This window comes from Ceratina calcarata, unplaced genomic scaffold, assembly GCF_001652005.2.
Source record: "Ceratina calcarata isolate Rehan_Ccalc_2016 unplaced genomic scaffold, ASM165200v1 scaffold422.2, whole genome shotgun sequence".
Lineage (NCBI taxonomy): Eukaryota > Metazoa > Arthropoda > Insecta > Hymenoptera > Apidae > Ceratina > Ceratina calcarata.
The window spans coordinates 969500-983694 of NW_017165837.1; the positions used below are offsets into that span (position 1 = coordinate 969500).

The 14195-nt window shown below is 43.2% G+C and overlaps 1 protein-coding gene across 2 annotated transcripts in view; it reads left to right on the forward strand.

The window, feature by feature from the left end:
• Positions 1-14195, forward strand: part of LOC108626634 (ras-related and estrogen-regulated growth inhibitor) — a 57059-nt gene that overhangs the window by 31370 nt on the left and 11494 nt on the right. For both annotated transcript variants that reach the window (XM_026814946.1, XM_018027421.2), the window contains one exon: positions 10157-10338. In XM_026814946.1, the coding sequence (XP_026670747.1) occupies positions 10157-10338 (182 nt within the window). The remainder of the gene's footprint in view (positions 1-10156; positions 10339-14195) is intronic.

Genomic DNA, 14195 nt, shown 5'->3' on the forward strand with positions numbered 1-14195 from the left:
TACGTGCCACCATTAGGCGCACAAGATAATTTTATTTATCAGCCACTCCAGCTTCCTCCCCCGGCGCCCCTTTTTCCATCGTCGACGGTATTTGGCGGGCGTTTGGCCGTGCGCCGGTACGCCGAGATAAATGATGTGAACGCACTCTTAGCGCTCATTTGCATCCCAACACAGAGAGGGATAGCCTCTCTTCCACCGTCAAACCCACCGGCAACAACTATGCGGCCTGTCGCCGCGGCTCGGAATGATTTATCCCGGCTTTAATCCGCGACGACGTTGAAATCTCGATGCCGATGCTCACCGCGCGATACACGATGACAGCTGGCCCCTGCTAATGATATTTATGAAAGTCAACTCAATTTTCAAGTAACGTCTGATGTAACGCGGAAGCGAAAGTCCTCTCCTCGCATGCTTGTCGTTAGTCGGTTTTCTCTACCCCGGCACCCGAAAGAAATCGTTATTTCTACCATAGGTAATGGCAGTACCTACGTTTCGTCCGTGTGCGCGAACCGTTCACGGTTTTGTAATGCACATATACCGTAGAAAGCAGAACATCGAGCCGGCGAACAACACCGCGCGAGAGTGTTCCGTCTCGAATCTTTTCTCCTTTATGAACGTGCCCCATGTTCCGTGCTACGCCCAGCTTCCAAGAGGCCTTCCCCTGGCCACGGTTGTTCGTTCGCTCGCGGTCCCCTGGTGCACGATCGATCACGAGGATCGCGGTAGGTGTTCCACCGGGTATAATAATAACCGGCTAACAAGGGCACCAGAGTTCAGGTAGGCACTCTAACAGAGAGCGCACGTAGGAAGTCGAGCAACAAATGGCTAGGTGGCTGCTGCCTGGGTCCCGACCTCGTCTCGCCACGATTAATATTTCCATCGTGCATTGTTCCTCGTCACGTAAATCTACTCGCCGAGATAAGCGCTTTGGAAACCGTTTATAAGGTCGATTTGTATCGTACACGCGGCCGTTCCTACCTCGACCCGGTCCCAGGAGAAACAGATTCGCGAGGAATCTCATCTTCTTCCCACGTGATTATCTCCTCGAAAGATCTTGATTGGATCGCTCATTTTTTTCCTAACTCCGGTTAGGGATATTAAATCGAAGAACGTTCGCAGCTGGAATTTCAGTATTACAGAATTCTTTTAAATCGTGCAATTCTTTGTTCGCTCATATTAAAATTCAGTTGCCGCGGCAACGTAACATATAAAATACTTTCGTTCAGCAATCATAGCTTACGCTCGCTCACGCGAGTACACGTAGTATCCGGAAGACGTAGATCAATCATTGACTGACGACGTGTTCCTTGTCGTCGCGAGCTGAAAAATTCGATCTGGTGTCTCGTGTAGAAACCGTTGACCATCGTGCTCCGTCCGAGCCTGGTTCCCGCGGATGCATCACGCTGAGCTTGACCAGGTGCGTGTTCCTTCGACGATGAACGACGGGAGTGCGTCTTCTCATGGCACACTTCCCCAATTCTCTCATTGTTCTGGCGCGCACGCCCGAAATAAACGTTCGCTCTTCGGAAGGGAGGCAAAGAAAGAGCGCGGGTTGCCCTCCGGCTGCGGCGAAATCGTCCAGTCGCGTGGGAGGCCTGTGGATAATTGATAATTAACCGCGACTGGTCTACCGACCAGTGCCGAATTTAACGACGCTGTTTCTGCGCTGCGTTAATCATCCGATAAATCATGGTAACGGATTTGCTTGGCCCGCATCCCCGTATCTGTCGAGGGACGGTTACCTGATTTGCGACACGGAATGTGCTTACCTTGTTCGAATGAAAGTAGAGAATGTTTCTCGAGAACAATGGTAGAAAATAAATATTATAAGTATGTCATTAATTCCTTTTATATAATTCACGTTAAATAGATCTTCCACATCAGCTGCTATTTTAAACTCTTAAAAACTGGATTCTTCGAAATAATGTTCTGTAATTATCCCAGTTTATTCTCGTCCTCTCCCAAAGATCTCTCGCAGATGGCTTTTAGTTGGCGAATCGATTCTGATAGCCCATCGACGATCAGTGAAAGGCAACGGAAAGAGTGGCCTCGTCGTCTGTAAGCTCCATAATGTGACAGGCCGGATGTAAAAATGGCAACGGATTTATTTTTGGTCTCGAGAACATCGAACGATAATCTTCTCGAAAAATCATTAGAGACATGATCGGCTCGAAAATTCTTGTCAATTATTCCCTGATTTTACACGCGATTTTTTCTCACACGACGGAAACGTTGTATTCGGCAAATGGCTCGCATTCACAACAAAACGAAATTGGTAATTCCGAGTGGAAGATAGAGCTTAAACAAAGAATTTAAGTGACGCACGGTTCGAGGATATCTGCTGAGTTTCATTCACTGCATTTCCGCTTTTGGTTTTCATCTGCATAAGCAAACCACCACGGGGTTCAAAGGGAACACACGTATCGGTTTAAAATCGGTCGCGGCGTTGTCTCTCCAAAAATAGCAGTGGCTACACCCACGAACAAAAGGGGGGAACGTCGGTCGGACCATTTTTCATCGGCGCAACGTGGCTCGTACCGCTAAAGGACTCTCGAGCCAGCATTAATTATTTCCCTCGGTTCGATACCTGTAACGGCCTCGTGACCGGTTAGTAATTAAGGTCAGGCGAAACGAGAAAATCCCAGCGTAGGATTTTATGCAACCGCTCGTTGTTCACCCCTTCTGCAACCCTTTTAGGGGTATACCGGCCGTTCAGCGGCATTGTCCGACTTAATGAACGAGGATAATAAGATAAATGAAGCAGTTTCGTTTTCAAGAACAAGGTTGCCACGGCGAAGCATCGGACTCGTTTTAGAACGATGCTAAATTATGTTTAGGTGAGAGTTATTTATTATGGAATGCACTTAGCTAATTAACTTCATTCATCATTTTTCGACTACGAATATTCCCGAAGTATGCGACTCTTCTAATTTTCTTCCTCGTCGTTTTATTTTATCGAACACACAACGCGCGCGCTCGACTGCCTATTTAACCAGGTTGAATACAGATTGCCTGCGCGCGATATACATATATTTACTGTTATTCTTTATATAGACGTCCACCTAGTCGTATCAGCTCGAAGATAGAGTATCAATTCTCGCGTGGGTGGTTGCCGCGAGTTTAAGACAGTTTTGGTTCGCGTACACTACCTGACGAAGCCAATTGAAAGCGGCGAGTAACGCGATATACAAGAGAAAGGTGGAATATCTAGTTCTATTCAGTCTGACGTCACGAATCGACGAAACTGGTCAATGGCCCTTCGCGACGAATCGAATCTCTTAGAAAGTAATTTGATTTTTCCTGGCCGTAGATTCTTGTGCTCGACTTCTCCCGATACTCGGTTTCAATCGCAAATTATTTTCAAGATCACTACGTCTTCTGATATGCATATATGCATTACTTCACTCTGTATCCAATAATTCCATATCATCCAACTGACAAGCGGGACTTGTATTTTGCTCAGGTTTAAAGTCTTATCAAACGAGGCAAGTAATTCAAGATTCGCTTCAAATTTCACCTCATGTTCCTCATTCCTGCTCGAAATAACTATTTGCTTTTACCGCTTTTAAAATTCTTTGACCCATCAAGATAATAATATCTTAAACATATGCAGATTAGAAGATTTTCTCATTTATATCAGAATTCTTATAATAATAAAATCCTCTGTCGCGTATTGTAATTGTAATTAAGACAACGGAGAGCATCGGGGGCTAAGAATCGAACGACGGATTGGGCGGGGATGACTCTCGGAAATTCGATTTTAGTGTCAGGAGGAGAGGCCACGGATCAAGCCGTAAACGTCACCGATTTTATGAAGAGTCATTCAACTTTTTCCTCTCGTGGCAGTAAACCGTGTTTCCTCCGTGTGTGGTATTAACTGCTGCCGATACTTGTCGTAAATCTCGTCGTGTAGTATTTGACGTGGAACGGAATAATTAATCGAAAATTAGTAATTCTCCCGTAGGTCCAGCGATTTAGGAGTATTTAAAGAAAAACGAAATCTTTTGCCAAAAGTTTGCTATTTCGGCGGTGGGAAGACCGGTTTTTGTCAGCACCAAAAAAATGCCAATTAATGTAACTTAATTCGTCAAATATCGTAATTAGAAGAAAAATTCTGTGAATTTTGTTCAATGTTTTTTGCACATCCACTGTCGATGTCTAATTATACGAAACGAGCGAAATCGACGCAGGTGCATGAAACGGTAATAAAATAGTGCTATGATTGAATGCACGGTTGAAACATTATTTTATGTTCAACAGAAAGTTAAAAAGCGCAATTTATTGTCAGCTGTACATACTATATTTCGTAATCTAACATCACTTTCTCGCTTCCTCATAACTGGAAGCAATAGTTGACGGCGTAATTGTGATCATTTAGTCCGCCACCTCGTTTCTTCCTTTCGCTGTTGGCAGAGGTCCTAACATAGCTATCGTAGCATCGGTTGTAACTTACTGTTAGTCGAGAGGTTAGCAGAGACAGAGGCGAACCCGGTAGGAACGGCGTCGTTGTAAAACTACGAGTAATAAGACTGTAACTCATTGTCAGTGGCCGAGTAATAACGGTGGCTTCCTGCGGAGGCGGTTGTATATGTTTTGCGCAAACGTGCGTTGTTGTGCGCCGATTTATCAGGTCATAGGCGTATTACAAATAAAAGAAACAGATTAAAAATCAGATCCATGACTCGTTTAAGTTTATACGAATGTTGAAGGATTTTTTTCATTGAAAATGGATTGTAACCAGAGATCGTCGTTGAATCGTGAGTACGTGTTGAAATTCCATGCATTCTTGCGTAGGGTTCAGTTACGTACTCGTGATTTTTCTTCAGTCGACGCCTATGCTTTGGTAGGTACTAAGTGCATGCACTTGGTAGTTACATTGTACACGGGGCCGGTTGCATAAGAGCCGAGAGGAAGGTCCACGACACACGATATGACGCGGCCTGGCAATAACTTTTCTGCTTCTATCGTGTCCGTGAACGCTTCTTCCGCAACGAAACAATGCCCCTTTTCAAGGGCGCCAGTCGCTTAGAAATACCAGTCACGTGCTCTATTACTTGGCGAGATTGTAATTAGAGGTAGAAGAGGTGAATTGTGTCTTGTATCGATGATGCTTCGGAACGTCGATGTGTATGCGGATACAGGTGGAGGATGACGATGGAGATTGTTTAAGTGATGGGAGGTCTTCGATAGGGGAGATGTAATTAAAAAAATTGGTTACCGCGGCGGAACGAGTCTATCTTGTTTTCTTTATACCGAACGGAGATGTCTAACTGTTTTGGAACGAGTGTTCTCTAAAGTTTCATCTGGTATGAGAGAAAAATTCAATTATTTTTCTAATATAAACCAACGTGCCAGCGTCATCTTTTCTAAAACTAAAAACATTTAAAAATAACTACTTAAAACTTTACTAGCTTGTACCGTTTAAAATCTAGGTCACAACTAGATTATCTCTTCGCTATTAATATTCAAGAAGTTGTCGTCTAAAATTAACATTTTAAGATCCGACAACTTCTCAAGGGATAGCTACGATAATACTTGAACACAGATAACCGACGTTCGTCTACGGACTCGCCATCCACGATCTGAATCAGTAGTCAGGACAGAAACTAATTAAATTACCAAATCGAGATCAGAAACTCTCGTCTTCCGGGCGATTGATTTAATTGATTAAGATATCCGACGAGGTGACGTGTTCCTTCATCCAAGAGTTAATAATCGGATTTTGATCTTCGAGATCTATCACCTGTCGAATTTAATAAATACGACGTATACCAAGGAAGGAAACTCCAAGGTTCAAGATTACTTCCAAAGATAGTCTGATTATAAATTGTAAGGAAGAAGGAAATACATTTCTTTTTTATACGGAAGGTCTCGTACGAAAGCTTCCTTCGATTTGTTTCTCTTTTATCGTGCAGCATAACAAGGCTGCAGTGAAGACTGCAACACGAGCATAGCAAAGATAATGACTGGTTCTGTCATTACGATGTACCATTATTTGTCCAAGCGTAATTTCCTCGAAACAACGACAAACAGTAGTAACGCGATCGTTAGCCTGCGAAGTAGACTTTAAATTTATGGTGATTTCAGAGACCTTCGCTCTACCATTATTCAGAGACCCGTAAAATGTTTATAACCGTATGCTTAAGATAACGCAGGACGAGCGATCTTCAAAAAATTGTATTACATAAACGTTTTACCGCAATCATGTCGGTTTGTTCTTATCAACAGACTGCGGGTTTTTGTTTAAAGTAAAACAATTATGATATCCAAAATGCATCTTAGTAGCTTCTTTATCATTTAAGTATCGAAACATGCACTCATTTTGTGTATTAGATGCAATTTTTCTATAAAACCATAAAATCGCCTACTCAGTATTCCATCATTTGTATAAATTGAATTAAAATGAAACGCGCGGCAGTTAGGAGTTTCGCAAACGACTTAAATATGCGTTCAGAGTACCGGAATTCTACCGTACTCGCGGTAAGAATCCGGCGGAGAGTTAACAAAGCGCAGTCCTGTAATCGAGGATCGCATTATTAGCAGACAATATCGGTACGTGGTCGCACGAATAGCGGCGGATCGTTATCTGGCGACGGTATACGCGGCGGGGATATAACTTGTCCGGGACGATCGTCGCTTATCCCGCGGGATCGCGTGGGCGTTAAAGCGCGCGGTTCTCGCCCACCTGAATCGATTTCAAATGGACAGCACGAGTCTCGCTGCCTCGTTTCGCCCTATTCGAGTGTCCTGTTAACGGTCACTGTCATTAAAAACCGACACCGCTCGCATTTTGCCGCGACCCCTTTACGGCTTTCCGTGTTTTGCGTTCAGTAATCGGAATCCGCCGAAACTGGTCGTCCCGATAATCGTCAGTGAACTGTGATGTCCGTCCTTGCGTTCAATAATAGCAACCTTTCGTCTCGATCGTAGAAAAATTCGATTTCTGTCGATGAATTTTAGTTACGTAATTAAACACGTGTAAGCCAGTTGCGAAACAATGTCAACAGACAATACGTATTTCTCCGTAATTCTTACGAAATTAGTTATTTTGAAAACAGTGAATAACCGTTCGATCGATCAATCGGCTGGGGCGCCTGTGACCGATCCGTTTCGTCATTAATTAATTACACGTCCGTTCCAGGAATTGTTATGAATCGTACCAGTATTTATCGAGTACAGCGATAAACGCGCATTGACACACAGATAAACCGCGAGTATCTTTCGCAACCTCTCAACGTGATGCGTGTCGCTCCTCGCGTTGCACAATCCGATGCGATTCGGGCACAATCGGTCAATTAATATGCATGAGCGATTTAAGTCCTGGAAGGTGATTTGGAGACGCGTGTCACGTTGCTGGCGACGATCGGCTGGCGCCGGAATTCCTCGGCTATTTTAAGGCGCGATCGCGGCCAGAAGTCACGGATTGCAGGGAAATTGACTGACAGATACAGTTTTAGGACTTAGGACGGCCTTTGATAGATTTCGAAGGGTGTGTCTGGATCGAGGACGTCGAAAGAATTTGCATTTGTCTAGACTACGTCTCGATGGCGCGAGGGGGTAGAAAGTGTCTATGTCCGTAGAGACGTTGGATAATTGAGAATGGAAGTGGGTAGTAAATCATGGATTAGCCGGTGTCAAACCGTTCCTCAATATATCATTCCAGCCAGGAGTGCTTATGGAAATATCGTAGGTGTGAGAAAATCCTTCGAGCGTCCAGTGTGATTGAGATGTTTGAAAAACGAGGATAGAAAGATTGACTACGTGCAAAAGTCAGTTTCCTTGGTAGTTGCGGAGTTATTTATGGATATCCTTCTTCGTATCCCGATGAATTTACAACCAGGTGAACATCAGAGTTCACTATAGGCAGGTCATCATTTCGAGATACCGCGTGATGACACATAGAAAATCATTGATATTATCCAACGAATTTAGTCTCGATTGAAAATATTCAAACATTTCTAATATTTAAACGTCTTTCAATATCAAGAATGTTCAAGTACAAACTGCCACGAATCTTGATATATCGATCCATTTCTCCAACATTCCTGTTTCAATCTAATCTAAAACCCTTCGGATCCGTCCTTCTCTTCTTACTGAATTCCTTAATCGAGAAGCTCTATATGTACGCTTCCTCCACACTATTTCCCATATCAATCACCCGGGCAGAGATCGCGTCCTCGACGGATCTGCCAGATGTTTCTTCCTCCGTTCGCCAAAAAATCCCTCTTCCCCCGTTGTGACAGCCGTCCCCGGGTCCCGTGGATCGCGCCAATTATGGTGACCAGATGCCAGCGATCGCCAGCGGTTTTAGCGGAAGAATCGAAAGGTTCACGGCCGCGTTCACCTTGGTCGAACCCGCGAGACTAATGCGCTCAGATCCTTCCAATCCTTCCTATACACATTGGGACAAAGATGCCAGATTGACGACGGGAGCCACCGAGAATCAGCCCCTCCATTTACGCACACTATCGCACCGTATTCGTGTGCTCCGAGCTCGGCTCAATAGAGAAAGAAGGCGAAACATCAATCCGTCGATTTTGCTCCTGACAACTGTTGGAACTTTCGATTCCTTTGATAATCTTTGCTAAAATAATCACTCTGCCAGTACCGTCTATGCCATGATAGCTGTTCGATGATAGCTTTCTTCAAGACAAAATATATATTTAAAGTATAATAATAAATAATAATGACGATCTACATATGTTGTTGGACTTTAACGCATCAGGAACAAGAGCGATGGATTGATATTTCGCCTTCTCTCTCTACTGACTGAGTCGAAGTTGAGCCGAGCTCGGAACACACGGATACGGTGCGATAGTGTGCGTAAGTGGAGGGGTTGATTCTCGGTGGCTCCCGTCCTCAATCTGGCGTCTTTGCATTGGGATAGCCAATGATCACGATCCCGTTGATCCTGTTCCCCGGTAATAATTATCGACTGGCTGTCAAGAGCCAGGTCAATGGGAAAGCATCTCGCGAGGCGACAGCTTCCGCGGGTCGTTAAACCTGAAACGATTCTCGTTGCTGTGCGCCACCGGGCTACTTGGCCTCGCTCTTTTCGTCGTGATCGATGCATTAGCAATTAGAACGCGGCAATAGCTCTTTCTCGTTCTCCCTCGTTTGCTCCCCGACTTGGAAATCGTAGGTCGCCGCGGAAGGTCGACCGGGTTATTGTCTCAGCGTGGACTACTTGGTCGATTTCTAATTGTTCCGATGCCCATTGAAATCGAGGGAACAGGTAGTAGAGCATCAAGTGCTTTTGTTCAATTGGTAGACTAATAATTTTGTAATCAGGAGAAACTTCCTTTCTAAAAGTCTTCTTCTGGAGCAGTCCGGAAGTACTTTCAAGGTAATTGGTCGCGAAGTCAGAAGTGAATCTCCGAGTCTGTTGAAAATAGAACGTGGTCACGTGAACCGTTTCTATTTCAATTCACGAAGACGAGTGACCCGGCCGATACAAATTTTTATTACTATTTTCTTGGATTTCCTTTATGTTCTTAAGAGCGGGTTTCCTGAAAGGAAATTAATTTAGAGATCGCAGTAGGGTTAATCGTCGGTAAATCGTTTTGATTATAATTCTTCATTAGCGCGAGTCGAGGTTTAAGCAAAGTGAAACAGCGCGCTCGCATCGAAGATCTAGATTGGAACTTTCCAGCCACTCGTTCAGGAATGTTGATTAACGTGTTAATTAACCGGCATCGCTGACGGTAAAATTTCGAACTGGTACGAACGAAAAGAAAATCATTTTTTCATCGCGATCTTCCTTTTCCAACCGCGAGTTGATCAATAACAGACGCGATTTTTCCCCTCTTCGAGTCGTGAGTGAAATCGAAAATTTCATTCGCCGATCTCCGAGCTGCAAGTCGTACCGTAACGTTTTGTACGCGGCTTACGTAAAGTCGAGAAAAGTTGGCACGATTATTATTGGCGAAACCTTTTTTCTGTACTTTCCAAGTTCCTAAATGTTACGCCTACGTGATTTTCATAGCTCGCTCGTTGACTATGATTTATGATACCATACATTCTTCACTGCCAATTATAGCACAGTGACACACGTAAGGGAGTTAGAAATTTTCACGATCCTTCCGTGTATTGAAAAACTTCAAAGTACTGACACCCTGTTCCTGTTAATCGAATCTCCCTTTTACGATTGTTCCAGGAAAACGGTTGCCTTTACTCGCACATACGATGGGGCGAGGCTTTCGTGATCGTTTACAGCGTTACGTGCAAACGAAGCTTTCAGGAAGCCCGCGGATTGCTGAAGCAACTGGCTGATTTACGATTGCCATCCTACTTCACCGCTCTGCTGCTTGGCAATAAGAGAGATCTGGACCATGCTCGGTGAGTGTTAAACGCAACTATTAATTTAGATTAAAACGCGATCATGTTTTTAAAATGATTGTTTACTTTGTAATTAAGAAAGTAGAATGAAGCATTACAATTGCTTGGAACAAAATTTAAATCGGAGTAGTAATGATAGTTGTTCTCTCCATTCGCGATCCTAATTACAGTATAGTATTTCGAATCAAATCTAATCTACGATCTGAAAAAAAAGGAAAGGTGTACAATGAACTCGACCACTCAATCAGTTGAAGCATCGCAATTTGCTTTAACCGAGCCCAGAGATAGCGATCAGAAGTCAAAGGAATGACTATTCGTATTTCCTATGCGACTAGCATTAACGATACATACTTAAAAGAAGACGTTTGAACCGGCGGCGATCGAGTGGCGTGGTCGATCGGAATCGTCTCTACTCCAATCGGCGAACGATTCTTGACGCGCTTCAGCCGAAGCGTCAATCGCTTCATTACGAAACCGTTAATCCGTTAACTGGGTCGCTCGTTAATTAAAAATTCTCTTTCACACGCGGAATCAATAATTAAAATAAAGGACATTGTAGTTTGTCGATCGGATAAATATTTTTAGGAATGTACGGGAATAATTTGGGAAGTGTGTTTAGTTACCAAAAACAAACTCTTCGGTTTCGGTATAATAACATTTCTTGATTCATTGTTTAAATTCAACGAGCGTATAATTAGATCGATGTAAATTTAGTGCCGAGAATTTGGCCCAAACCATTTGCTTCTATGATTAATCCCACCTACGTTCAGTATTTTTACAAGTTACGTTTCTATAATTAACTATTCTAGTTTCTAACGTTTCTATATATGTAGGTGAACAATGTCTATGGTAGTAAGAAGTTTTTTCTTTCTCTATTACACAAGGCTGCCGAAGGCAGGAGGAATACCTGTAGCGAAAGTTGTATGCCGATTCTTCTTTCGAGTTCGATTAGTCTCAGATACATAAATGTTACACGAAATACCTAACGGTATTGGTGATAGTAATATACACTACCTGCTCTAGAGCCCCAGTTCCTAATGTAGGTGACAAACTGTAATAACATTCTTGATCTTTAAACGAAACGTGCGAATTAGAGAATTCCTGCGAATGAACAGTGCGTATCTAAAACTTATCTGAATCTCAGGGAGATTACGCACTAGCTAATCGTTATTAATTCGACAGCTGCTCCATTAAACAAATATTTAATTTCCTCTATACTTATCGAACCCCTCCAATTACTCTAATCTCCACAAGTATTTTAATTGTAATTTTCCATTAGTGCAGAAGCGCAACGAATTTCTCTCCGTCTCTTAACGCCGTTGACTAAATACCGAAAACTTTCAATTCTCAGCATTAACCAGTGATTATCCTAATCTCGAAAAGCTCCATTACAATCCAATCGTGCTTCACTCCAAATAACATTCATCCCACAACTGTGCACGTACTAATCTCCAAAAACTCCATTAAAATCCATTACTCTCTACTCCTATCTCGTGGCCACTTTACTCCTCTGTTTCTCATTTAAAACGAATCGAATCCCGATCCACGACGCGACTTTCTTCCACGTGTATGCGTGTTTGACCTATTAATCTGACTAGTGTTCACTTTCCCGGCTGCGTGCACCGCGTGTCCGGTAACAGGATCTTCGCGAAACGTTTCCTAGACGAGAGAGGCGAGATTTCGCGTGCGCCACGCGATTCGCGGGCTACCGTCGTACCCGGTTTTTTACCTGTCACCTGTTCCCTCATCGCGCTCTTCTCTCTCGCCATAGTAGCCAGTAGTAGCGCTCGCACGTCGCGATGGTCGGTTGGACCGGTGCCTGGTGGCGTGAAACGCGAAACGAGGCGCCACACCGACCGCACTCCGACATCAGAGACCGTTTTCGAGCACGACACCCGGTAGTGGTCGCGACTGCTCGCTCACCTAGAAACCGTTCACGCGATCTTCGGCTCCGACAGCGATCTGTTTACGCGTCACCCGACAGAGACGACGCGGGGCGACGCGACGCCCGTCTCGGCTCGGCTACGCTCCGTTTGACCGACTTGGACCCGCTCCGCGTGTCCTGCTCCGAACGACCGATTTAACCCTTTCGCTACCTACGTTCGGGAATCCCGTACCTTCTGTGTCTCTCAGCCCAATCCCCGAAGTCCACGACCGTTCGATGTCTGTTTGCCAATTTTTATCGATGATGAGTCTTCGACGCAAATCGACCTTTCGAAATATTGTATATATGAAATAATTTGATACTTTCTTCGCGTGTTGTTTGTCAACGAGTGATTCAATGAATTTATACAATTAAAAAAGTGAGAGGAAACTTGATATTGAAAAAATTTCCATTTTTAATTTACGTTGACTGCGTGAAAAATGTCGCTCTTTCCCTTTCACTTCTCACCTGAAGTGTTTATGGTATACATTTAATTTAAGACCGTGAACTTTTTCCTTATCTTCGCCCGGTTTTTAGAAACTATATCTAGATCGATAATGCACAGTGAAAATGATATTTTCATTTCACTTCTCGTTTGTATATTGACCAAAACGCGAACCAGGCGTGGCAACCTGACCTACCATACCCGCACTTTACGCAATCTGTACCTAATGTACAAAACTGGAAGTGCATCATCGAACATTGCGTGATTCGTACAGGAGAAAGCTAGGAAATCGAACTGACCACTGTCTATTTTTTTGCTATCCCGTGTGATAAAGATTGGCCTGCTAGTGGCCACTGATTAACCTCGTCAACCTTTGAATAATAATTAATTAATGGGAATTTGTTCCGATTTGATATCGGGAGCAAGTGCAAGATACTAATAGTGGAAAATAGCAGAGATTTATTGTGCACTTTCCTAACTTATTATAAAGAAATAAATACAGAGGGATTAAAATGATCTGATGTAGAAACGATTTTATATTATTGCTTAACATATTTCGCAAGGAAAATCGATTAATAAACCAAATTACTGATACGTCAAATAAATGAACAAATAATTGGCGCAACAAGGATTGATGTTTATAAAAACTTATCGAAAATGATTCGCAATAAAATCATCTTTTAACTGACCACTGTCTACAAGATGTAATGACGCTTGTCTTTAAACGAGTTTATCAAAAATCGTTGATGTATAATCATGCGACAAATCGATCAAAAAATGACAGCAACCGATACGTGATTTCGCTTTCATAGCTTACGCCGCTGTAAGCCTTGCAAGAGTCGCACAAAGAAGGAAAACTCAATTACGTTTCATCCCGGGTCATTCATCATTCAAACGGATGACTGAATGCCCACTGTGTATGTACGTAGGAAACGTTTTTAACAATCCATGGCTTTGAGCTCGTTTCATATGCAAATCGGCGCGAGATTTTCCGCGTCCTTTGATTAAGTTAATGCCTGAAAGTATTCAAGGATGAATTGTAGCTTCGCGTGTTTTCCGTCGAACGAGAGAAAGCTGGCAAACGGTAGTCCTTATCGTGTGTGTACGTACATACCTTACGATAACCTTCCATTTCTAGTTCCTGCTGGTTCCCTTAAAAATGATCGTTCGTGATTGATGAACCGTTGAACGACGTTTGATTGCTCTCAAGTGGAAAATCACCTCGTATCGCTGCTTCGAGACGGTCAAAAGATGCAATGAAATATCTATTCTTAAAGATGTATTGGCTATACAGTCAATCCCAAAAGTTTATGTAACTTAGAAAAACGCATTTCCTATAATTTTTTTTTCAAAATTGCGAGAAGTGCTTCAAATAAAAGTTGTTTTTCTTCTAACTTCGATATTTAACGAGTTACGTATGATTATTTGGCATTTTACTGATGTTGACAAAATCCGACCATCCCAGCGTCGAAATGGCGAACTTTTGAC